The 25,123-nt window shown below is 44.3% G+C and overlaps 1 protein-coding gene across 1 annotated transcript in view; it reads left to right on the top strand.

The window, feature by feature from the left end:
* sh3pxd2aa (SH3 and PX domains 2Aa) overlaps positions 1-25,123 on the top strand; it is a 528,636-nt gene that overhangs the window by 166,456 nt on the left and 337,057 nt on the right. Inside the window, exon 4 of the mRNA XM_041210524.1 lies at positions 324-400. Coding sequence (XP_041066458.1) covers positions 324-400 — 77 coding nt within the window. The remainder of the gene's footprint in view (positions 1-323; positions 401-25,123) is intronic.

Below are 25,123 nucleotides of genomic sequence, written 5' to 3'. Positions count from 1 at the left end.
TGCCCCAGCATAATATCACAGGGACAGCTGTATTTCTGATCAGCAAGGTGCCAAATGATTTTTAGTTTGGGGCAGGGGCAAGGGCAGGTAATCCGACCCCCCCTAAAATCCACCTCTAAGCTACAGGGTTTGAAAACTTGGTTTTAATTACTGTGGTCAAAATATTGGTTTAAAATTTGCAGGAATCTGTATTTTCCACATCATTATGTATTTGTTTTACTGGATTTTGAGCAAATCAAGTACTGAGGTTCCAGGCCTTTGCCAATGGTTGGCTGTTGAGTTTATTAGTTGAAATAATAGTCACTCATTTGCTTTGGTTTCAGGCAAAATCCTATTCAGAAGAAGCCATGTCAGGGATGTGGCCATGAAGAGACTGAAGCCCATTGATGAATATTGCAGGGTAAGCATACAGTGAAAGCAGGCACCTCACAGGTTTCATAGAGTTAAAAGCACTTTTACTTTTGGATATTGGGTTAGTGGTGCCATCCTCGATCCTGAGGAACTGCCTCAGAAAAGAAGTGATGCCAAACTGTCCTTTGGGTCACCCAGGATTTGCATACATCTGCTGCACATGCATCCTTCCAATCACATTGGAACCAATTTAGAGCCTGTCATCTACACATGCAGAATCAGCTGCTCTATCAGGGCAATGGCATAGTAGAGGCCATGAGTTGAATTTTCTCCTCCTGATGCTGAGTGAATCCATGTCAGGATGCCCAAAGTGGAGGCATGTGGGGCCACAATTTTAAAGTTACTTGCCAATTCCCAACAGACACCACATTCCCCAGGGTGGGAAATATGGCACTCATGTAAAGTGACATCAGTGTCACCATTTAAATGTCTGTTGCAAATCTGATTTCCCTGACACTGACCGGTACTTTTTCAAGGTGGGTGGGTTTCCTTAAAGTTGTGGGAAGTCAATTTGTTAATCTTGGAGGAAGCCTGCTGTGGAGTCAGGAATCCTTGGACAGGTAAGTTTAAAAGCTCTTGCCAACTTCAAATATCATAATGTAATGATGTATGATAAGTTAAAGTTAAAAAGGCAATGATTGATCATAGGGCTCTGTCCTTAAAGGGTAAATGACTATTAAATTGACCAGCATTGTGTAAGCCTTCACATGCATTAGAGTACTTTATCCAATGAATATACTCCTCTTTTGCCTTCAGCAGTTTTGAATATCATATTTAGATGTCATCTGGACACTGAGTATTACAATGATTTAAAGTGCAGAGGCATCTTCAGATTTAGGAAAAAACTGACAGTTGCAAGTCTACTTTGATTGACACTCCATTGAGCCTTTGAAAAGATCAGATGGCTGGACATTTGGTAAGGCAACTTTGAAGAATTCATTGTCTTGAGTTCTGTGGGCTCTATTCATTCAGTTTTTTTCTTAATTCTTTCATGGGATATGGGTGGCATTGTCAAGGCCACCATCTGTTGTTCATCCCTAATTACCTTTGAACTGACCTTGCTAGGTCATTTCAGAGGGCAGTTAAGAGTCAATCACATTGCTGTGGGTCTGGAATCACATGTAGGCCAGACCAGATAAGGATGACAGATTTCCTTCCCTTAAGGACATTAGTGAACCAGATGGGTTTTTATGACAATTGATAATTTCATTGGCATCTTCCACCAGCTGCCATGATGGGATTACGATCCATGCCCCCAGAACATTAGCCTGGGTCTCAATGCCACCATCTCCCTCAGCTGTCTAATGTAATCTCATATGAATGCATGGCAGAGCTCCAGGTGCCACTAATGGATCTAACTTAGCAGGGGCTGTTGACACAACTGTGGAGAGGACTGTGTGCTTTGTTAGCTTTATGAGCATATAATAGGATTTAATGTTTTGAAGGGGCTTTTGATTAGCTTTGTTTATTTTGACTGATTAATGAGCACTTCAGACAAGAAAGTGTTTTACAGGGATGAGAAATTTCTGTCATTTGGTAATATTCTGACTTTTGGAAAACCAAATTCTACTATTTTAATTTTTTTTTCAGTCTCCCACCTGGCCCAGAGGAGCTGTCACTCAGCTCCTCTCTCTTGAATTCGCCAGCATTCTGACAGACTTTCTGTGTTTGGGAGATGCAGAGGCCATGCCCTCAATAGCTTCTGCTCCCATGCGAAGCCTCCAGAGTACTTACCTCCTGAATCATCGGTCTGGTGCCTCCTCCGCTACAGGAGTCGATGCTGCCAGACTAGGATGAGAGTGGGGCCTGGACTGGGGTGGAGATTGAGAGTGGGTTCGGGGGGAGGGTGGAGACCGAGTAGAAAACTTAACAAATGAACAAATAGGAAGAAGGAATGAAAAGCACGAATCACAAGTTCAAAGGTACTAATCAAAATGATGGCAATAAGTTTAAAAAAATTTAAATGTTGGCCAATTTGTTGTACGTATATTTCAAAACTCTTTGACACCATCTTGAAGTCTGAGTTAAAAAAATATAGCAGTGGAAATATTGCAGGCAATGTCAGGGTATATTTCCTTGAAAGGGAAAGATCGGACAAATAAATCCAGAGGGAGATAGATGTGAAGATGAAAAGGAAGAAGTGCATGTACGACAGATGTCATTTAGAACATAAAATGGGGAATCAGGCTGAATATAAAAAGGACCAGACAGGAAGTGAAAAAGCTAATAAGAGAAGCAAGGGGAGAGCATGCAAAGAGACTGGCAGCTAATGTGAAAGGGAGTCCTGAGATCTTAATAAGTATATAAACAATAATATGGTGGTAAAAGAAAGAGTAGGGCTGTTTAGGGATAAAAAAGGAGACTTGCACATGGAAGCAGGAGAAATAGAGGTATTAAACTAGTACTTTGCCCCTGACTTTACAAAGGAAGAAGATGCTACCCATCATGAGGTGAGAGAGGAGATAACTGGTGCATGAGAAGGATTTACAATCAAGAAGGAGGCGTTAGAAAAGTTATCTTTTCTTAGACTCATAGATGTTTACAGCACAGAAGAAGCCATTCGGCCCATCATGTTCGCGCCGGTCATCAAAGATCTGACTACACTAATCATTCCAGCACTTGGCTCATAGCCCTGGAGGTTATGGCAACACAAGTGAATATCTAAATACTCCTTAAATGTCACGAGAGTTTCTGACTCAACCACCTTTTCAGGCAGTGAGTTCCAGTTTCCCGCCACTGTGAGTGAAAAAGTTTCTCCTGGACTCCCCTGTTAGCCTTCTACCTCTTACCTTAAATCTATGCCTCCTGATTATTGACCCCTTTACTAATGGAAAAAGTGCCTTCCTATCCACCCTATTTATGCCCCTCATAATCTTATACACCTCTACCAGGTTCCCTCTCAACCTTCATTGTTCCAAGGAAAACTACCCCAGCCTATTCAGTCTTTCCTCATGGTTCAGGCCCTCCAGCCCAGGCCACAGAAGAGCCTGCCTATACCCCTCATTGACAAACCCCATACCACTATTGCCCTTCCACACTTCTTCCTCCCGTCCACAGCAGCTGGACCACCACAGTGCCTTTGCTCTGGTTGGCTTCCACAGAGGAACTGTCACTCTCACCGTTTTACATTGCCGAAAAATGGTTTGCGAGCAAGATGCACTTGGGGGGATTCCCTCAGTACCTGCCTGGTTCCCTTTTCTGTCTGGCAGGTACCCATTTCCTCTCTGCTTGCACTTCCTTAAGCTGCAGAGCTCTGAAGAAGAGTCATAAGGACTCAAAACATTAACTTTTTTTTTCTCCACAGATGCTGTTAGACCTGCTGAGTTTTTCCAGCATTTTCTGTTTTTGTTCCTCCTCTCGTACTCTCCTCTAGGTGCTGCTGACTGCCTGTCCCAGGGTTCTCCTCTCAGACTCTCTCCTAGCTGCTGCTGACAGGTGTACTTGCAAGAGAGGGCTCTGATGATTCCATGTCTGCCTCCTGGGGAGTGAACTGAAGGTGGATGTGGTATGAGAGAATGGTGAGAATGACTGAGGGCAGAGTGAGTTAGTAGGGTGGGAGGGTGAGGGTTTGATGGTGTCAGTAGAAGGGGTGGCGTGGTGGTTGGTGGGGACTCGGACGCAGACATAAACACTGGGGGTGGGAAGGAGAAAGTCGGGGAGGTTAATGTGGATGGGGTAGGATTTTCGGGAAGGAAGGGAATGTGCACGTTAATCAGGACATCGCTGAAAGAAAAGGCTTGAAGGCTGTTAGGTCACAGAGGGGAGCTGGAATGTGATGCTGGGCTGGGTGGGGGGGTGGGGTCAACAATAGTAGGGGAAAGGAAATGGGTGACTAGGAGAGGGGAAAGGATGGGAGAGTGAAAGAAAAACTAATACTACCATGCTGGCTAAATCGAAAGTGAAATGAGAGTCGTGGTGGGTGAGATCAGGTGCTGTTTGGGAGTGTGATCAGTGAGTGGGCAAAGATGCAGGTCAGCTCAGATGGTCAACTGAAAGCGAACCCCAGCAGGCAGCATTGAAAATGCTCAGGACATTGAGATGAGTGTGATACGGGAAGGATCCACGTGCGTGGGAGAATGTTTGCATGAGGCTCCAAAAGACCCTGTCTCTCACACACACGCACACTTCTCCCTCCAGAATAACTTGTTGGCTGGTTGTAGTTGCCGGCTTTATCTTTGCACCCCTTTTTGAACAATGGTGTGACATTCGCAATTCTCCAGCCCTCTGGCACCATCTCTGTGTCTAAGGAAGACTGGGAAATTCTCACCAGTGCCTCTGAAATTTCCACTTTCGCCTGCCTCAGTATTTCTGAATGCATCTCATCCAGTCCTGGTACCTTATCAATTTTAAGTAAAGATAGCCTTTCTAACATCTCCTCCTTCTCAATTGTAAATTCCTCGAGAGTACTAGTTACCTTCTCTCTCACCTCAGCCTGAGTAGCATCTTCTTCCTTTGTAAAGACAGATGCAAAGTACTCGTTAAATACCTTTGCTACTTACCCTGCCTCCACATACAAATCTCCTTTTTTATCTCTAATCAGCCCTACGCTTTCTTTTACCACCCTTTTATTATTTATATGCTTATAGAAGACCTTGGGATTCCCTTTAATGTTAGCTGCCAATCTCTTTTCATGCACCCGCTTTGCTTTTCTTATTAGTTTTTTTCACTTCCCCTCTGGTCCTTCTGTATTCAGCCTGATTCTCCATTGTATTTTCTACCAGACATCTGTCATACATGTACTTCTTCCTCTTCATCTTCAATCGCTCTCATCATCCAGGCTGTTCTAGATTTATTAGTCCTACCTTTCTCCCTTCAAGGGAATATACCTTGACATTGCATGCAAAGGTGGCCCATTGTTCCATCTTTTCCGCCAACATTTGATTCCAACTCACTTGACTCAAGTGCATTCTTGTCCCATTGAAGTTGGCTTTCCTCCAATTAATTATCCCTGTTCAGGATTGGTCCTTGTCCTTCTCCATGGCCAACCTAAACTTATGATACATTGGTCACTGTCCCCTAAATGCTCTCCCACTGTTATTTGATCCACTTGGGCAACTCATTCCCCAGAACCAGGTCTAATAGTGCCTGCCTCTTGTTGGACTGGAAACATACTGCAACAGAAAATTATCTTGAACACACTCCAGGACATATCGCCCTTCTTGTCCCTTTGCACTATTCCTATCCCAGTCTATATTTGGATTATTGAAGTCCCCCATTATAATTACTGTATAATTCTTGCACCTGTCTGTAATTTCTTTGCATTTCCCCTCAGGTTTCTATCCCCCTGCTAATCTAGTTTAAATCCTCCCCGACAGCACTACTAAACGTCCCTGTGAGGATATTAGTTCCAGTCCTGTTAAGATGTAAGCCATTCTTCTTGTACATGTCCTACCTGCCCCAGAACTGGTCCCAGTTCCTCAGAAATCTAAAGCCCCCCCTCTTACTCCATTTCTCAATCCACCTGTTGAACTGCTCAATTTTCCTGTTCTTATGCTCACTAGCATGTGGCACTGGGAGTAATTCTGAGATTACTCATCTTGATGTCCTGCTTCTCAATTACCTTCTTAACTCCCAAAAACCTGCTTTCAGGACCGCATTCCTTTTCCTATGCCTATGTCATTGGCCCCCAATGCAGGCCATGACCTCTATCTGCTCGCCCAAAAGAATGTCCTGCAGCTGCTCTGTGACATCCTTGTCCTTGGTACCAGTGAGGCAACATACCATCCTGGAGTCACGTCTATAGCTGAAGAAACGCGAGTCTGCTCCCCTAACCGTGGAATCCCCTACCACTATAGCACTTCCACTCTTCCTACTCCCCTCCTGTGCAGCTGAGCCACCCGTGGTGCCACGAATTTGGCTCTTGCTGCAGTCCTCTGAGGAATCGTCTCGCTCACCAATATCCAAAATGGAAAAGGAAGGGGTTGGAGGGTGAGATAGTACAGGAATCCCGAGGCTATCTGCCTGTTTCCCTCAGATATTCTGGCAGTCACCCATTCTGTCTCGGCCTGTCTACTTCTTGGCTGCAATGTGACCGCTTCACTAAACATGCTATCCACATAATCCTCAGCCTTGTGGATACAGATGCAGCATGGTGACTCCAACCCCAGCTCAAATTCTTCAACCCGGAGCTCTCGTTTCTTCAGCTGGTGACTTCCTGTAGAAGTAGTCATCGAGGGGACTTTGTGCCAGCACGATTTCCCCGCATCCTGCAAAATGCACATTCCACATGTCTAAGCTGCACTGATGTACCTTTAACTTTATATAAAGCATTTACTTACCTGTCACTCACCAATTGTCTCCTCCTCTCCCTCTTGCGTTCTTTATGAAGTCTCGCTACTATCCTCCTCGTGCTCTGTATGAGGTCTTGCTGTTCTCTCCCTCTTGCGCTTTGTAAGAAGTGTATAATGTAAAATGTGAGGCTACCCACTTTGGTAGGAGGAACAGATATGCAGAGTATTTCATAAACGAAGAGAGATTAGAAAGTGGAGATATACAAAGGGACCTGGGTGTCCTCATCAGCGAGTCACTGAAAGCCAACATGCAGGTGCAGCAGGTAATTAGGAAGACTAATGGTATGTTGACCTTTATCGCAAGAGGATTTGAGTACAAGAGTAGCGAAGTATTGGTTCAATTGTATACCTTGGCTAGAATGCATCTGGAGTATTGTGTGCAGTTTTGGTCCCCTTACCTTAGGAATTATAATACTGCCATAGAGGGAGTGCAACGAAGGTTCACCAGACTTGTTCCCAGGATGGTGGGACTGTCCTATGAAGAGGGATTGGGGAAACTGGACCTGTATTCTTTAGAGTTTCGAAGAATGAGAAGTCATAGAGGTCTACAGCACAGAAAAAGGCCCTTCTGCAAGTCTGCGCCAGTCAAACAAGCACCTAACTATTCTAACCCCATTTTCTAGCACTAGGCCCATAGCCTTGTATGCCATGGCATTGCAAGTGCACATCCAAATACTTCTTAAATGTTATGAAGGTTTCTGCCTCTACCACCCTTTCAGGCAGTGAGTACCAGATTCCCACCGCCCTCTGGGTGAAAAAATTCTTCCTCACTGCCCCTTACCTTAAATCTATGCCCCCTAGTTATTGATTCTTTCACCAAGGGGAAAAGTTCCTTCCTGTCTACCTATCTATGCCCCTCATAATTTTATACACTTCAATCATGTCCCCCCTCAATCTCCTCTGCTCCAGGGAAAATAACCCCAGTCTATCCAATCTCTCCTCAACTAAAACTCTCCAGCCCAGGCAACATCCTGGAGAAGAATTTTCCCCCCGTTGTGGGGGTGGGTGGGGGGCGAAGCTCAGGAGTGGGCATATATGGGCGTACCTCCGATCGGCACCCTCAATTGGGGGGCATGCCGCCATTTTATGTGGGCGGGCCTTAATTGGCGTGACGTCCACCAGGAAGCGCTATGTGCTCCCTGTGCAGGCGGGGTGGGGATTCCCTAAGCCAAGAGTGCACTCTTTCACACATATGCGCGAAAGAGTGCACTCATCTCCCTGAGGCTAAGTGCTGCCTTAGGGAGATCGGCGCCAAATTCAAAAAAGTGAAACGTACAAAAATAAAATTTCCTTGACATGTCCCCTCATGTGACATGTCCATCACTTTTAAATTAAACTTTTATTAAATTTTAAAAACCTATGTGAAACCTCATCCCGCCCATGGATGAGGTTTCATGCTTTTTCTGAAGCCCAGCCTGCCCGCCAACCTTAAGGTTGATTTGGCTGTGCCCCCACTGACCTGAAAATTGAAATGACATGGGGTGACATCAGGAGTTCCGTCCGACGTCATCCCGCGTTAGCGAATGGGTCACACCTCCCACTCGCCAAACTCAATATCCTGCCCCTGGCAAATCTCCTCTGTGCACTTTCTAGTGCAATCACATCCTTCCTATAATACGGATTCCAGAACTGCACACAATACTCTAGCTGTGGCCTAACCAGTGTTTTATACAGTTCCAGCATAACCTCACTGCTCTTATATTCTGTGCCTCGGCTAATAAAGGCAAGTGTCCCACATGCCTTCTTCACCACCTTATCTACCTGTCCCGCTACCTTAAGGGACCGGTGGACATGCACACCAAGGTCCCTCTGATCCTTGGTACTTCCCAGAATCCTGTCATTCATTATGTATCCCTGTGCCTTGTATGTCCTGCCCAAGTGCATCACCTCACACTTATCCGGATTAAATTCCACTTGCCACTGATCAGCCCATCTGATCAGCCCGTTTATATCCTCCTGTAATCTAAGGCTATCATCCTCACTAGTTACCCCACCAATTTTCGTGTCATCCACAAACCTACTGATCAACCCTCCTACATTCAAGTCTAAATCGTTTATATACACCACAAACAGTAAGGGACCCAACACCGATCCCTATGGAACCCCACTGGACACAGGCATCCAGTCACAAAAACACCCCTCAACCATCACCCTCTGCTTCCTAAACAAAAACAGAATTACCTGGAAAAACTCAGCAGGTCTGGCAGCATCGGCGGAGAAGAAAAGAGTTGACGTTTCGAGTCCTCATGACCCTTCGACAGAACTTGAGTTCGAGTCCAGGAAAGAGCTGAAATATAAGCTGGTTTAAGGTGTGTGTGTGGGGGGCGGAGAGATAGAGAGACAGAGAGGTGGAGGGGGTTGGTGTGGTTGTAGCGACAAACAAGCAGTGATAGAAGCAGAATATCAAAAGATGTCAACAACAATAGTACAATAGAACACATAGGTGTTAAAGATAAAGTTGGTGATATTATCTAAACGAATGTGCTAATTAAGAATGGATGGTAGGGCACTCAAGGTATAGCTCTAGTGGGTTTTTTTTTTTTATTTTTTTTTTATATATAATGGAAATAGGTGGGAAAAGGAAAATCTTTATAATTTATTGGGAAAAAAAAAAGAGAAGGGGGAAACAGAAAGGGGGTGAGGATGGGGGAGGGGACTCACGACCTAAAGTTGTTGAATTCAATATTCAGTCCGGAAGGCTGTAAAGTCCCTAGTCGGAAGATGAGGTGTTGTTCCTCCAGTTTGCGTTGGGCTTCACTGGAACAATGCAGCAAGCCAAGGACAGACATGTGGGCAAGAGAGCAGGGTGGAGTGTTAAAATGGCAAGCGACAGGGAGGTTTGGGTCATTCTTGCGGACAGACCGCAGGTGTTCTGCAAAGCGGTCGCCCAGTTTACGTTTGGTCTCTCCAATGTGGTCTCCTCTACCTTGAGTGCCCTACCATCCATTCTTAATTAGCACATTCGTTTAGATAATATCACCAACTTTATCTTTAACACCTATGTGTTCTATTGTACTATTGTTGTTGACATCTTTTGATATTCTGCTTCTATCACTGCTTGTTTGTCGCTACAACCACACCAACCCCCTCCACCTCTCTGTCTCTCTATCTCTCCGCCCCCCACACACACACCTTAAACCAGCTTATATTTCAGCTCTTTCCTGGACTCGAACTCAAGTTCTGTCGAAGGGTCATGAGGACTCGAAACGTCAACTCTTTTCTTCTCCGCCGATGCTGCCAGACCTGCTGAGTTTTTCCAGGTAATTCTGTTTTTGTTTTGGATTTCCAGCATCCGCAGTTTTTTTGTTTTTAACCCTCTGCTTCCTGCCACTCGGCCAATTCTGGTCCAATTTGCCAAATTGCCTTTGATCCCATGGGCTCTTACCTTCATTATCAGTCTCCCATGCAGGACCTTATCAAAAGCCTTGTTGAAGTCCAAGTAGACTATGTCAAATGCATTGCCCTCATCTAGACAGCTGGTCACCTCTGAAAAATTCAATCAAATTGGTCAGACAGGAGCAGATAACCAAAAGATGTCTGTACCTTGCGTGTCCTACTATCCATTCTTAATTAGCACATTCTTTTAGATAATATCACCACTTTCAATGCCTCTTTGTTCTTTTGTCTGTGACATCTTTTGATTATCTGCTATTACTGCTTGCTTGTCCCTACAAACAACGCCCCCCCCCCCCACCCCACCCCCCCCCACCTTAAACCAGCTTATATTTCACCCCTCTCCTATTTTTACTTAGTTCTGTTGAAGGGTCATGAGGATTCGACCTGCTGAGTTTTTCCAGGTATTTCTATTTTTGTTTTGATTTCATATCCGTTGCTAGAATTATATCTCTCAAGACTGAAGTTTCTTTTTACAAAATGGAAGTATTTGGCATGAACTGGACATGTGGATGCTAACCTGAGATTTTTTTTAAAAGGTCATAAGTTCACTTTGGAACAGTCAACAAGCAGACCTCTTCCAAGAAATCACCTGACCTTTATGGTACTTGAGAAGGAATTGTTTGTTGTATAGAACTGCAAAGACTTAAATGAAATGCTGGGTGACAAAAAGGCAATCACATGGGAGAGAGGAAAAAAACTTAAGTTGTGAACCTGCTTATTTTTTTGGAAGGCAGTCTTGTTGGAGAACCAGCTGAGAAGTAAAGCTGCCTTGACTGGCTCCCTCTCTCTACCTTGCCTAAACTTGAGTGGCTATCAACCTGTAGCCAGAGAATCCTCATCCGAGTGTTACTGGTCTGCATCTAGACCTGCAAAGCTGGACTAATTGGTGAGAACTTCCAGACATACACCAGGACCAGTGGCCTGTCTTCACAGGAGGGAACTCCAGGTCAACAGTGTTGAGACCCTGCAGACTTTATTTTATAATGCCCATCCTCCAAAAGCCATCCCTGCAGAGAGAACTCTATATGTTTGGCTCTGTGTGCTGGGGAATTGTTTCGGAAGAGATAGATAGTTATACTTCCCGATTAAAATTGCATGTGAACCGGTACTTGCAACTTGTTAAAAGAAGTCTTGTTTTAAAATAAATTAATCATTCTGAGTTTTGATAGAAGCCTGGTTAGAGTCTCTTTTCTTCTGGGTACCAGAGGTATAAGTAAACAATTGGTCATTTCGGTGAGAAAATTAAACACCTAAATAAATAGTATGGCCTGCGGAGTAGTGGGGCTTGATAATTTGCGCACTCCTCCCATCCAAAAATCCAGTTGATTTCAGATTAAAATTATTAATTATAATTAGCACCTACTGCTTTTTGTGGGAGAGTTCTACACTTCTAACATCCTTTGCATGTAAAAATGTTTCCTAATTTCTCTGCTGAATATTGGATGCTTGAAGTAAATTTCCCAGCTTTCTTTGACGGCTCTTCTCAGCCCTGTGGTCATAAAAGCATGGTGAGAGACAAGAGAAGCAATGTCATGGGAGCTCTATCACCCCCAAACCCTCTCCACCCTTGGAATTCCTGCCTATAATCATTGTGAGGGCATCATCATCGGAACTATTAGTAGTTCAAGGAAAAGGCCAGCCATGATTTTCTCTGAGTAACTCAAGATGGGCAGTAAATCTTGTACATCGTTCACACTTACTTCTTATTGTTTTTGGAATGAGAAAGAGAAGCCAGGCAGGCTGAGTGTGCCCACTCTACAGTGCCTTTTATGTGAATGCTGTGGTGCGTGCAATTGCTGTGATGTTCAGATGCTGTGAACCCATTATGGTGCCATAGTTTTGCATACTTCCTGGGGCCTAATACTTTCCTGTGCTCAGTTTCTTCAGTGCTGGATTACACTGCACTTTAAGAACTTATGAACAAGGAGCAGGAGTAGGCCATTTGGCCTCTTGAGCCTGCTCCACCATTCAATAAGACCATGGCTGATCTGAAAGTAGCCTCAAATCTGCATCCCGCCTACCCCCAATGGCCTATCACCCCCTTGCTTACCAAGAATCTATCCACCACTGTCTTAAAAATATTCAAAGACTCTGCTTCCACCACCTTTTCAGGAAGAGAGTTCCAAAAACACAGAACCCTCAGAAAAAATTTCGCCTCATCTCAGTTTTAAATGAGCAACCATTTTTAGAGTGACCTTTTTCTGCCAGTATCTATGGATGCTCTGTGCTCAGTAAGTAAGCATCAGCTGCACAACAGATTTCTGAAGTTCAGGACAGAGGTAGAAAACTCTGGGGAAAAGCGAATAAGGCACTGTATGTAAAAGCAAAGAAGTGATGATGTATTTATATAATTATTTGGCAACAGTTGGAGTAATGTGTGTAGTTAAGTTCACCCCACTGTTGGAAAAATATTAATCCCTTGCTGGGGTTGAAGGGAAGATCCATTAGAATCATACTGAGAATGGGAGGCTTTGGTTGAGCAGTTTGGAAAATTAAGATTTATTTCACCACCACAGAGAAGATTAAGGGAATCTAAATTTAATAGAAGCTTCCAAGACACTGAAGCTTTGAGCAGATAAAAAGTGAAAGATTGTTTCCAGTGGTTAGTGAATCAGTACTGAGGGGTTATAAACTCAGAACTATTGCCAAAAAAGTAGCAGCGGCAATAATATGGGTGTTTAATGTGGGGTTGGGATGAGTAGGACTGTACCTTTTTTTTTAACCTTTTTTTGTTACAGGTGCGTAGTAGGGTTGGTTTCTGTTGGTACTGGCTGCCTCAGAGCAAACCATTATTACAGTAGGGACCGGAAGCTGACGTTAGGCCCATAAATGCAAGCAACACACATCTGCTCAGAAGTGTGAGTGCTTCTTGCCCTGTGATTTTGAGGATATAGGAGGCCATGTAGAACCAAAATATGGTGGTTATGCAGCCCAATTTCTAGGTTAATTGCTGCAAAACAGTTTTTGATCAACTATTTTAACATAGCCGTGTTTGTTATATTGAAGTAATTTAAGAAGGAACCATAGGGCAGAGTAATGTGCCTCTGGTGAGTCTGCTGTGTGGTTGCACTAACTATCAATTTGGAGCAATCTGCATATTAATGAGGGCTGAGATGAAATGCAGACCTCATCTAAAGCGACCTTGAACTGTGCACTGAGGTTACAGGAAGAGGCAGAATTGTGCGTTCTTGGCATTGTACTGATCTTCAGTGAATGATGAGAGAGTTGCATTGTTTGTGCGTATGAGTCTGACCTAGGTTCAACATGAAACAAAATGTCTGATTGCTGGCTTTTGTACATTAACAGTGTTGTACTGATCAGTAATGAATGGAGGAACACAAGGCCAGGTTAGTGACTGATGAAATAATCTGGTAGTCTGCAGAATGTTGTTGAGGGAGGAGCGCCACTGAGCCTCTGAACAAGCAGAGCATTGAGCAGTCACTTAAACGTGTGCCCCATGATTTCCTTTTTGGAAATGTTCTTCTCTACTCTGTATTGTTACTGTCTGTATGAATATTTCAGTAGAGTTCACATTACATTGCAGCCAACATTAGCTGGAGTTTAAAATGAAGCATTCATTATTATAATTGGCTATTTACTGTAAAAGGCTTTTGGGACCCGATCAGTTTGTGTATGATACAATGGAATTGGAGTCTTCATGAATAGGGTACTTGGAAGCTTTCCTCAATGACTTGCAAAGTTTACCCTGCAGATAGTTAAGTAATTCAGAGCAAGAGGGTCCTGGGTTTGATTATATGCTGAGTTTATTGGTCTAAACCAGGACATACTCAGTGATATTACTGCATTCTGTTCTCACAGGTGCAACCCTGACTTTGTTGTCAAACCAGCTGACAAGGATGGTGCTGTGTTTTCTGGTGTACCGATCTCTACCTTTCAAAGGCTGAGCACCAGCTGTCAGACACTTGCCCTTATCTTCCCCAGGACCATGACCCCACCACCGAACATCAAGCCATTGTTTGCAGCACTGTCACTGACCTCATCTGTGGAGATCTTCTGTTCACAGCTTCCAACCTCATTGTCCCACAACCCCTCACAGCCAGCTTCTACCTCCTTCCCAAAATCCACAAACAGGACTGTTCTGGTAGACCCAGCCTTTTCCTGCCCGACTGAACTAATTTCTCTCTAGCTTGATTATTCTCTCTCCCCTTGTTAGTCTCTTCCCACCTACATTTGTGATTTTAACAATTTCCACTTTCTGGTGCTAGCTGCATCCTCTTCTCAAAGGAGGTGTAGTCCCTCTACGCCTCCATCTCTCACCAGGACAGTCTAAGGGTTCTCTGCTTCTTTGAACAGAGGCCCTAACAATCTCCATCCACCACCACTCTCCTGTGCCCGGTGAACTTGTTCTTTCATTGAGCAATTTTTCCTTTAACTTGTTTAACTTGCTTCAAATAAAAGGTGTGGCTATGGGTACCTGCATGGGCCTCAGTTATGCTTGTCTTTTAAGGGGTATTGTGGAACCCACAACTCTTTTTCCAGTATATCAATGACTGTATTATGCTGCTTCATGCTCTTGTCTGGACCTGGAAAAATTTATCAACTTTGCTTCCAATTTTCACCCCTCTGTCACTGCCACATAGTCCATGACTAACATAGAAACATAGAAAATAGGAGCAGGAGTAGGTCATTTGGCCCTTTGAGCCTGCTGCACAATTCAATATGATCATGGCTGATCCTCTACCTCAGTGCCATGCTCTTGCTCTCTCCCCATTCCCCTTGACACCTTTAGAGTCTGGAAATCTATTTCCTTCTTAAATATATTCAGTGACTTGGTCTCTACATCCTTCTGTGGTAGAGAATTCCACAGGTTCACCACCCTCTGAGCGAAGACGTTTTTCCTCATCTCAGTCCTAAATGGCCTACCCTGTATCTTGAGGCTGTGGCCTCTGGTTCTAGACACCTCAGCCAGAGGAAATGTCATCCCTGCATCTAGTCTGCCCAGCCTGTTAGAATTTTATGGGCAGAATCTTCTGGCTGGCGTGCGGGTGGTGGAGCCTGCACCCCAGCGCTTAAAATATCGCGCGAGTGTCCCGACGTCAGCGCGCGACATCACTATATTTCGGTCGGGGGGCTCGCTATGCAGCGGGACCTGCGCCCACCATTAATTAAAGGCCTCGATAAGGCCCTTAACTTGACAATCGTCGATGATTTTAGAGGGCCCCGTGCGAACTTCGGCTCGGCGCCCGGGCCCAATGGGCAGATGGATAAGTGATTTTTTTTTTTTACAAACCTCATCCAGTGGCGGGATGAGGTTTGATTGCGTTTTAAGAACATTTAAGAAAGTTTTTGTTTATTTCATTAACATGTCCCATCTTGTGTGACATTTTCACATGAGGGGAACATGTTAATGAATTTATTATTGTTCTATTTTTTATATTTGCCAGCCTTTCAGCGATCTTCCTGAGGCAGCACTTTGCCTCAGGGAGATGTGCGCTCCTTCGCACGCATGCTTGAAAGAGCGCACTCTGACAGTTGCCCCCCCCCCCGCAACTGCCCGCACAGGAAGCGCATAGCGCTTCCCATTGGGCGGGCCTTAATTGGCCCGCCCACTTAAAATGGTGGTGGGGCTCGTTTTGGCGGCGGCGATTGGCTGCCCGCCCGCCGCCAAGCCAGTGGGGCCAGCCCGCCCATCAAGGGCAAAATTTTGCCCCATATGTTTCAATGAGATCCCCTCTCATTCTTCTAAATTCCACTGAATACAGGCCTAGTTGACACAATCTCCCCTCATACTACAATCCTGCCATACCAGGAATCAGTCTGGTGAACCTTGGCTGCACTCCCTCTATGGCAAGTATATCCTTTCTTAGGTATGGAGAACAAAACTGTACATAATACTCCAAGTGTGGTCTCACCAAGGCCCTGTACAGCTGCAGTAAGACTTCCTAGCCTCTGTACTCAAGTCCTCTCACAATGAAGGCCAACATTTCATTTGCCTTTTTAATTGCTTGCTGCACCTGCATGCTTGCTTTGTGATTGGTGTACAAGGACACCCAGGTCCCTTTGTACATTAACGTTCCCTAATCTATCACCTTTAAATAGCACTCTGTCATCATGTTTTTCCTGCCAAAGTGGATAACTTCACACTTATCACGTTATAATGCATCTGCCAGGTATGTGCTCACCCACTCAACCTATCTAAATCTCCTTAAAGCCTCTTAACATCGTTCTCACTACTCACATTCCCACCTAGTTTCATGTCATCAGCAAACTTGTAACTATTACATTTTGTTCCCTCATTCAAATCATTGATATATATTGTGAATAGCTGGGGCCCAAGCACTGACCCCTGCGGTACACCACTAGTCATGGCACTCCGAAAAAGACCCATTTATTCCTACTCTGTTTCTTGTCTGTTAACCAAATCTCAATCCATGCTAATATATTACCCCCAATCCATTGTGCTTTAATTTTACACACTAACCTCTTATGTGGGACTTTATCAAAAGTTTTCTGAAAATCCAAATACATCTCCTCTACTGGCTCTCCCTTATGTATTCTGCTAGTTATTTCCTCAAAAAACTCCAGTAAGCTTGTCTAGTATGATTTCCCTTTCATAAATCCATGTTGAATTTGTCTAATCCCGCTGATCTTTTTTAAGTGCCCTGTTATCACATCCTTCATAATAGACACTAGCATTTTCCCTAATACTGATATTAAGCTAACTGGCCTGTAATTCCATTTTCTCCCTCCTTTTTCAAATAGTGGGATTACATTTGCTACTCTCCAATCTGCCGGGACTGTTTGAGAACTGACAGAATTTTGGAAGATGACAACCAAAGCATCCACTATTTCCATCACCACCATTGTTTTAGTTATACTAATTTCCTTCAATTTCTCCTTCTCATAAACCTTTGGTTCCCTAGCATTTCTGGGAACGTATTTGTGCCTTCCTCCGTGAAGACAGAACTAAATTGCTCTGCTATTTCCTTGTTCTCTATTACAAATTCTCGTGTTTCAGATTGTAAGGGACTTACATCTGTCTTCATTAATCTTTTTCTTTTTACATACTTACAGGAGCTTTTACAGGCTGCTTTTATGTTCCTTGCACGTTTACTCTCATATTTCCTCCCTCTTAATCAATCTCTTGGCCCACCTTTGCTGAATTCTAAACTGCTCCCAATCCTCAGGCTTGCTAAAATAAAAGCAAAATACTGAGGATGCTGCAAATCTGAAACAAAAACAGAAAATGATGGAAAAACTCAGCAGGTCTGATAGCATCTGTGGAGAGAGAAAAACAAAGTTAACGTTTCGACTCTGCATGGCTCTAAAGAAGGGTCATACGGACTCGAAACGTTAACTTTGTTTTTCTCTCTCCACAGATGCTGTCAGACCTGTTGAGTTTTTCTAGGATTTTCTGTTTTTGCCTCAGGCTTACTGCTTTTTCTAGCAACTTTATATGACTCCTTTTTGGATCTAATACTATCCTGAATTTATTTTGTTAGCGATGATTGGGCCACTTTTCCTGTTGTGTTTTTACACCAGAAAGGAATATATAACTGTTGCAATTAATTCATTTGATCCTTAAATAGTAGCCATTGCCTATCCAACATCATGCCTTTTTATGAAGTTCCCCAATCTCCCTTAGCCTTCACATGCCGCACACTCTAGTAGTTTCACTTGTTTAGATTTAGGACCCTAGTTTTGGATTGGACTACTTCACTTTCCATCCTGTGAAAATTCTATCATGTTATGGTCATTGTTCCCTAAAGGTCCCTGGACAACAAGATTATTAATTAATCTCTTCTCATTGTGCAATACCAAATCTAGGATAGCCTGTTTCCTAGTTGGTTCCTTCACATTCTGGTCTAAAAAAAAACATCTCGTACACACTCCAGGAATTCATCTGCCACAGTATTATTGCCAATTTGGTTTGCCCAGTCTATATGTAGATTAAAATTACCCATGCGTGCTGTAGCACCCTTGTAACATTCTTTAATTTTCTGCTTAATGCCATCCCTACCTTTATCATGACTGTTTTGAGGCCTATAAACTATTCCCACTAATGTTTTCCATCCCTCGTTGCTTCTTAGCTCCACCCAGAATGATTCCACATCTAGGTTTTCTGAGCCAATATCCTCCATCTATTGCAATGATTTGATCCTTAACTAACAACGTCTCCCCACCTCCTTTTCCTTTTTGCCTGTCCTTCCTAAATATTGAATACCCTTTGATATTCAGTTCACAGCCTTGATTGCCCTGCAGCCATGTCTCCATAATCACAATCATATCGTACACGTTTACATCTGTTTGTGCTGTTAATTCATCTACCTTATTGTGAGTGTTCTGCGCATTCAGATATTGCCTTGACACTTGTCTTTTTAACATTTTTATACATCACTTTTTGTACAATGGCCCTATTTGCTAATAGCACTTGTTTACCCTGCCTTCCACTTTTGCTTTCTACTTTTGTCTTTCATTCCTATTTTAGTTTCCCTCTCTTGTGTCTCCCCACTCAGGTTCCCATCCCTCTGCCACTCTAGTTCAAACCTTCCCCCCACAGTACTAGCAAATACCCCTGGGAGGATATTGGTCCTGGTCCTGCTGGGGTGCAACCCGTCCAACTTCTACAGTTCCCAGCTTCCCCAGAATTGGCCCCAATGCCTCAGGAATTTAAATCCCTCCCTCCTACACCATCCCTCCAGCCATGCATTCATCCAGTCTATTCTCCTAATCCTGATTTCGGTAGCACGTGGCACTGATTAGAAACTAGATGGTGAAGCTATCTCACAGGACTACTTGCGTGCCAAACAGCATAAGCAGCAAGTGATAAACAGAGCTAAATGATCCAACAACCAATGGATCAGATCTAACCTCTGCAGTCCTGCCACATCCATTTGTGAATGGTGGTGGACAATTAAAAAACTCACTGGAGGAGCAGGCTCCACAAATATCCCCATCCTCAATGATATAAGAGCCCAGCCTATCAGTGCAAAAGATAAGGCTGAAGCATTTGCTACAATCTTCAGTCAGAAGTGCCGAGTGGATGATCCATCTCAGCCTCCTCCGAGGTTCCCAGCGTCACAGATGCCAGTTTCAGTCAATTCGATTTACTCCACGTGATATCAAGAAATGGCTGAAGGCACTGGATAGTGCAAAGGCTTTGGGGTCTGACAGTATTCCGACAATACTACTGAAGACTTGTGCTCCAGAACTTGTCCTGGAACAGCTTGGCTAGGGGCATGGACATCTACAACACAGACATCTACTTGACTATGTAGAAAATTGTCCAGTTATGTCCTGTATGCAAAAGTCAGGACTAAATCCAACTCGGCCAATTACCGCCCCATCAGTCTACTCTCGATCATCAGTAAAGTAATGAAAGGGGTCATCAACAGTGCTATTAAGCAGCACTTGCTTAGCAATAACCTGTTCACTGACGCACTGGTTCAAACATGGACAAAAGAGCTGAACTCCCGAGGTGAGTTGAGAATGACAGCCCTTTGCATCAAGGCTGTGTTTAACCGAGCGTGGCATCAAGGAGCCCATCAAAACTGGAGTTAATGGGAATCGGGGAAAATTCTCTGCTGGTTGGAGTCATACCTAGCACAAAGGAAGATGGTTGTGATTGTTGGAAGTCAGTCATCTCAGCTCCAGGACGTCACTGCAGAAATTCCTCAGGGTAGTGTCCTCGGCCCAAACATCTTTAGCTGCTTCATCAATGACCTTTCTTCCATCATAAGGTCAGAAGTGGGGATATTCGCTGATGATTATAGGATGTTTGAGAGTCCTCAGATACTGAAGCAGTCCAATGTTCAAATGCAGTAAGACCTGGACAATATCCAGGTTTGGGCTGGCAATTGGCAAGTAACATTTGCGCCACACAAATGCCAGGCAATGACGATCTCCAGCAAGAGAAAATCCAACCATCGCCTCCTGATGTTCAATGACATTACCATCAGTAAATCCCCCACTATCAACATCGTGGGGGTTACCATTGACCAGAAGCTGAACTAGACTAGCCATATAACTGCTGTGGCTACAAGAGCAGGTCAGAGGCTAGTCAGAGGAATTGTGCGACGAGTAACCAGCCTCCTGACAACCCCCCCCTCCCCAAAGTCTGTCCGCCATCAACAAGGCACAAGTCAAGAGTGTGAAGGAATACTCCCCACTTGCCTGGATGAGCGCAGCACCTACAACACCCAAGAAGCTGAACACCATCCAGGCCAAAGCAGCCTGCTTGATTGGCACCAGATCCACAAACATTCACTCCCTCCAACACTGAAGCACAGTAGCAGCAGTGTGTGTACCATCTACAAGATGCACTGCAGGAATTCACCAAGGTTCCTTCGACAGCACCTTCCAAGCCCACAACCACTGCCATCTAGAAGGACAAGGGTAACTGATAGATGGTAATACCACCACTTGGAAGTTCCCCTCCAAATCGCTCACCATTCTGATTTGGAAATATGTCCCTGTTCCTTCACTGTCGCTGGGTCAAAATCCTGGAACTCCCTTCCTAACAGCACTGTGGGTGTACCTACACCGCATGAACAGCAGTGGTTCAAGAAGGCAGCTCACCACCGCCTTCTCAAGGGCAATTAGGGATGGGCAATAAATGCTGGCCCAGCCAGTGAAGCCCACTTCCCATGAATGAATTAAAAAAAAAAACTGGGGTGGGGGGGGGGGGAAGTAATAGCGAGTATTGTGAGTATAGAGATAGGAGGTTCGTCCGGAAGAATGTGTGGCTGGAGAGATGGTGTTGAAGGGAGGGCTTTAGATTTCTGGGACATTGGGACCGTTTCTGGGGGCAATGGGACCTGTAGAAGGCAGACAGGTTACACCTAACCAGAATGGGACCAACATCCTCGTGGGGAGGTTTGTTACTGCTGTTGGGGAGGGTTTAAACTAACTTGGCAGGGGGATGGGATCCTGAGAGGAGGTTCAGCAGGGGAGGATGCACAGCCAAAATTAGAAGAGAGAGCAAATGAGTCTGGAAGGCATAGAAATTAAAGGCCAGTTAAGGCACAAGGGAGTTTGGCAAAGCTGGATGGTATTTATTTTAATACAAGGAGTCTGACGAATAAGGCAGATGAGTTGAGGGCACAAATTAACACATGGAAGTATGATGTCATTGCTGTCACAGAGACATGATTGAGAGAGGGGCAGGATTGGCAGCTGATTATTCCAGGATATAGGGTCTTCAGGCGAGACAGGGGAGGGGGTAAAAGGGGAGGGGGTATCACAATATTGATCAAGGAATCAATTACAGCAGTAAGGAGGGATGATATCTTAGAAGGCTCCTCAAATGAAGCCATATGGGAAGAACTGAAAAACAAAAAAGGAGCAATCACATTGCTGGGAGTGTACTATCGGCCCCCAAACAATCAGAGAGAAACAGAAGAGCAGATATGTAGGCAAATTTCAGAGAAGTACAAAAATAATAGTATAGTAATAGTGGGGGATTTCAACTTCCCCAACAGTAACTGGGTTAGTCATAGTGTGTTAGGTTTAGAAGGAGCGGAATGCTTAAAATGCATCCAGGAGAGCTTTTTAAGCGAGTACGTAGAAGGTCCTACAAGAGAGGAGGTAGTCCTGGACTTAATTTTAGAGAATGAAGCCGGGCAAGTGGTAGAGCTATCAGTGATGGAGCATTTTGCAGATAGTGATCATAACTCCAGTAGATTCAAGGTTGTTATGGAAAAGGACAAAGATGGGCCAGAAATCAGAGTTCTAATTGGGGTTCCAATTTTAGTAAGATCAGATATGATTTGGCCAGAGTGGACTGGGAGCAGCTACTTTTAGGTAAATCTGCATCAGAGCAGTGGAACTCATTCAAGAAGGAAATAGGGAGAGTACAGGGCCAACATGTTTTAGTAAAGATAAAGGGTGGGACCAACAAATCCAGGGAACCCTGGATGTTGAGGGATATACAGGATTGGATAAAGAGAAAAAGAAAGGCTTATGGCAGATACCGAGGGCTCGAAACAGCGAAAGCCATAGAGGAGTATAGAAAGTGTAAGGAAATTAGGAAAGCTAAAAGAGGGTATGAAAAAACATTGACAGGTAAAATAAAGGAAAATCCAAAGTTATTTTACAAGTGCATCAAGAGTCAGAGGATAACTAGGGAAAGAGTAGGGCCCATTAAGGACCATAGTGGTAATTTGTGTGTGGAGCCGGAAGACGTGGTAGGGTTCGAAATGAATACTTTGTGTCTGTGTGCACAAGTGAGAGGGACGATGTGGGTATGGCAATCAGGCAGAAGGACTGTGATATAATTAAAGAAATTAGCATAGAAAGTGAGGATGTTCTAAGTGGTCTGGCAGGTTTAAAATTAGATAAATCTCCAGGCCTGGATGAAATGTATCCCAAGGTGTTGAATGAGGCAAGGGAAGAGATAGCAGGAGTGCTGGCAATAATTTTCAATACCTCTCTGGCTGCTGTGGAGGTGCCAGAGGACTGGAGGACAGCCAATATGGTACTGTTATTCAAGAAGGGAGGAAGGGATAAACGAGGGAACTACAGGCCAGTCAGTCTAACCTCAGTGGTTGGGAAACGATTGGAAACAATCCTGAGGGACAGAATTAATCTATACTTGGAGAGGCAGGGATTAATGAAGGACAGTCAGCATGGTTTTATTAAGGGGAGGTCATGTCTGATCAATCAGATTGAATTTTTCGTAGAAGTGATCAGGTGTGTAGATGAGGGCAATGCATTTGACGTAGTCTACTTGGACTTCAGCAAGGATTTTGATAAGGTCCTGCATGGGAGATTAATAACAAAGGTAAGAGCCCATGGGATCCAAGGCAATTTAGCAAATTGGACCAGAATTTGTCGTATGGCAGGAAGCAGAGGGTGATGGTTGAGGGGTGTTTTTGTGACTGGATGCCTGTGTCCAATGGGGTTCCGCGGGATCGGTGTTGGGCCCCTTGCTGTTTGTAGTCTATATAAACGATTTAGAATTGAATGTAGGATCGTTGATCAGTAAGATTGCGGATGACACGAAATTTGGGGGGGTGGTAAATAGTGAGGATGATAACCTTAGAATTCAGGAGTATATAGACAGGGCTGGTCAGATGGGCTGATCAGTGGCAAATAGAATTTAATCTGGATAAGTGTGAGGTGATGCACTTGGGCAGGACAAACAAGGCTCAGGAATACACGATGAATGGTAAGACCCTGGGAACCGAGGATCAGAGGGACCTTGGTGTGCATGTCCACTGGTCCCTTAAGGTAGCAGGACAGGTAGAAAAGATGGTTATGAAGGCATATGGGATACTTGTCTTTATTAGCTGAGGCATAGAATATAAGAGCAGGGAGGTTATGTTGGAACTGCATAAAACGCTGGTTAGGCCACAGCTAGAATATTGTGTGCAGTTCTGGAATCCGCATTATTGGAAGGATGTGATTGCACTAGAGAGAGTGCAGAGGAGATTTAGCAGGATGCTGCCTGGGTTGGTTAGTTTTAGTTGTGAGGAAGGTTTGGATAGACTGGAGTTATTTTCCCTGGAGCAGAGGAGATTGAGGAGGGACATGATTAAGGTGTCTAAAGTTATGAGAGGCATAGATATTGTAGACAGGGAAGAACTTTTCCCCTCGGTGGAAGGATCAATAACCAGGGGGCATAGATTTAAGGTATGGGTCAGGAGGCTTCGAGGGAATGTGAGGAAGAATTTTTTCACCCAGAATATGGTGGAAATCTGGAACTCTGCCTGAAAGGGTGGTAGAGGCAGAAAGCCTCATAACATTTAATAAGTATTTGGATATGCACATGCAATGCCATGGCATACAAGGCTATGAGCCTAGTGCTGGAAACTGAGATTAGAATAGTTAGGTACTTGTTTGATCGGCACAGATTCAATGGGCCAAAGGGCCTTTTTTTGTGCTGTAGACCTCTATGACTCTAATCCTGAGATTTATTACCTTTTGAGGCCCTGTTTTTCAATTTATTTCCTAGCTCCCTATATTCTGCTTCCAGGACCTCATCCCTCTTGTTACCTATGTCATTGGCACCACTATGGACCATGACCTCTATCTGTTCACTCTCTCTCTTCAGAATGTCCTGCAGCTGCTCAGTGACATCCTTGACGCTGGCATCAGGAAGGCAACATACCGTCCTGGCGTCATGTCTGCAACCACAGAAATATCTATCTGTTTCTCTTATGAGTGAATCCCCTGTCACTATTGCTCGACCCTCACACTCGTTTTCTCCCCCACTGTTTATCTGAATGCATCGCAGTATACGAAATAAGGTAAATGAGCTTGTGGCGCAGATTGAAATCGGCAGGTATGATGTGGTGAGCATGACGGAGATATGGCTGCAAGGGGATCAGGACTGGAAGTTAAATATCCAAGGATATACATCCTATCGAAAAGATAGGCAGATTGGCAGAGGGGTAGGGTTGCTTTGTTAGTAAGGAAATTAAATCGATAGCAAGAAATGATGTAGGGTCAGATGATGTAGAATCTGTGTGGGTAGCGTTGAGGAATTGCAAAGGTTAAAAAACCATAATGGGAGTTCTGTACAGGCCTCCGAACTGTAGTGAGGATGTGGGGCACAAGATACACCAGGAGATAGAAAAGGCGTGTAAGAAAGGCAAAGTTACAGTGATCATGGGGGATTTCAAAATGCAGGTAGACTGGGAAAATCAGGTTGGTAGTGGATCCCCAGAAAAGGAATTTGTGGAATGTCTACGAGATGGCTTTTTGGAGCAGCTTGTAGTGGAGCCCACTAGGGAACAGGCAATTCTAGATTTAGTGATGTGTAATGAGGCAGATTTGATAAGGGAGCTTAAGGTGAAGGAACCCTTAGGAGGAACTGACCATAATATGATCGAATTTACCCTGCAATTTGAGAGGAAACATCTGGAATCAGATGTAACGGTATTACAGTTGAATAAAGGCAACTACAGAGGTATGAGAGAGGAGCTGGCCAGAATTGACTGGGAGGTGAGCCTAGCAGGAAAGATAGTGGAACAGCAATGGCAGGAGTTTCTGGAAGTAATTTGGGAGACACAGCAAAAATTCATCCCTAGGAAGAAGAAGCATACTAAAGGGAGGACGAGGCA

Source organism: Carcharodon carcharias, chromosome 17 (genome assembly GCF_017639515.1).
Source record: "Carcharodon carcharias isolate sCarCar2 chromosome 17, sCarCar2.pri, whole genome shotgun sequence".
Classification (NCBI taxonomy): Eukaryota; Metazoa; Chordata; class Chondrichthyes; order Lamniformes; family Lamnidae; genus Carcharodon; species Carcharodon carcharias.
The sequence above is the reverse complement of the archived record's forward strand: the minus strand, read 5'-3'. Positions and strand labels throughout refer to the sequence as shown.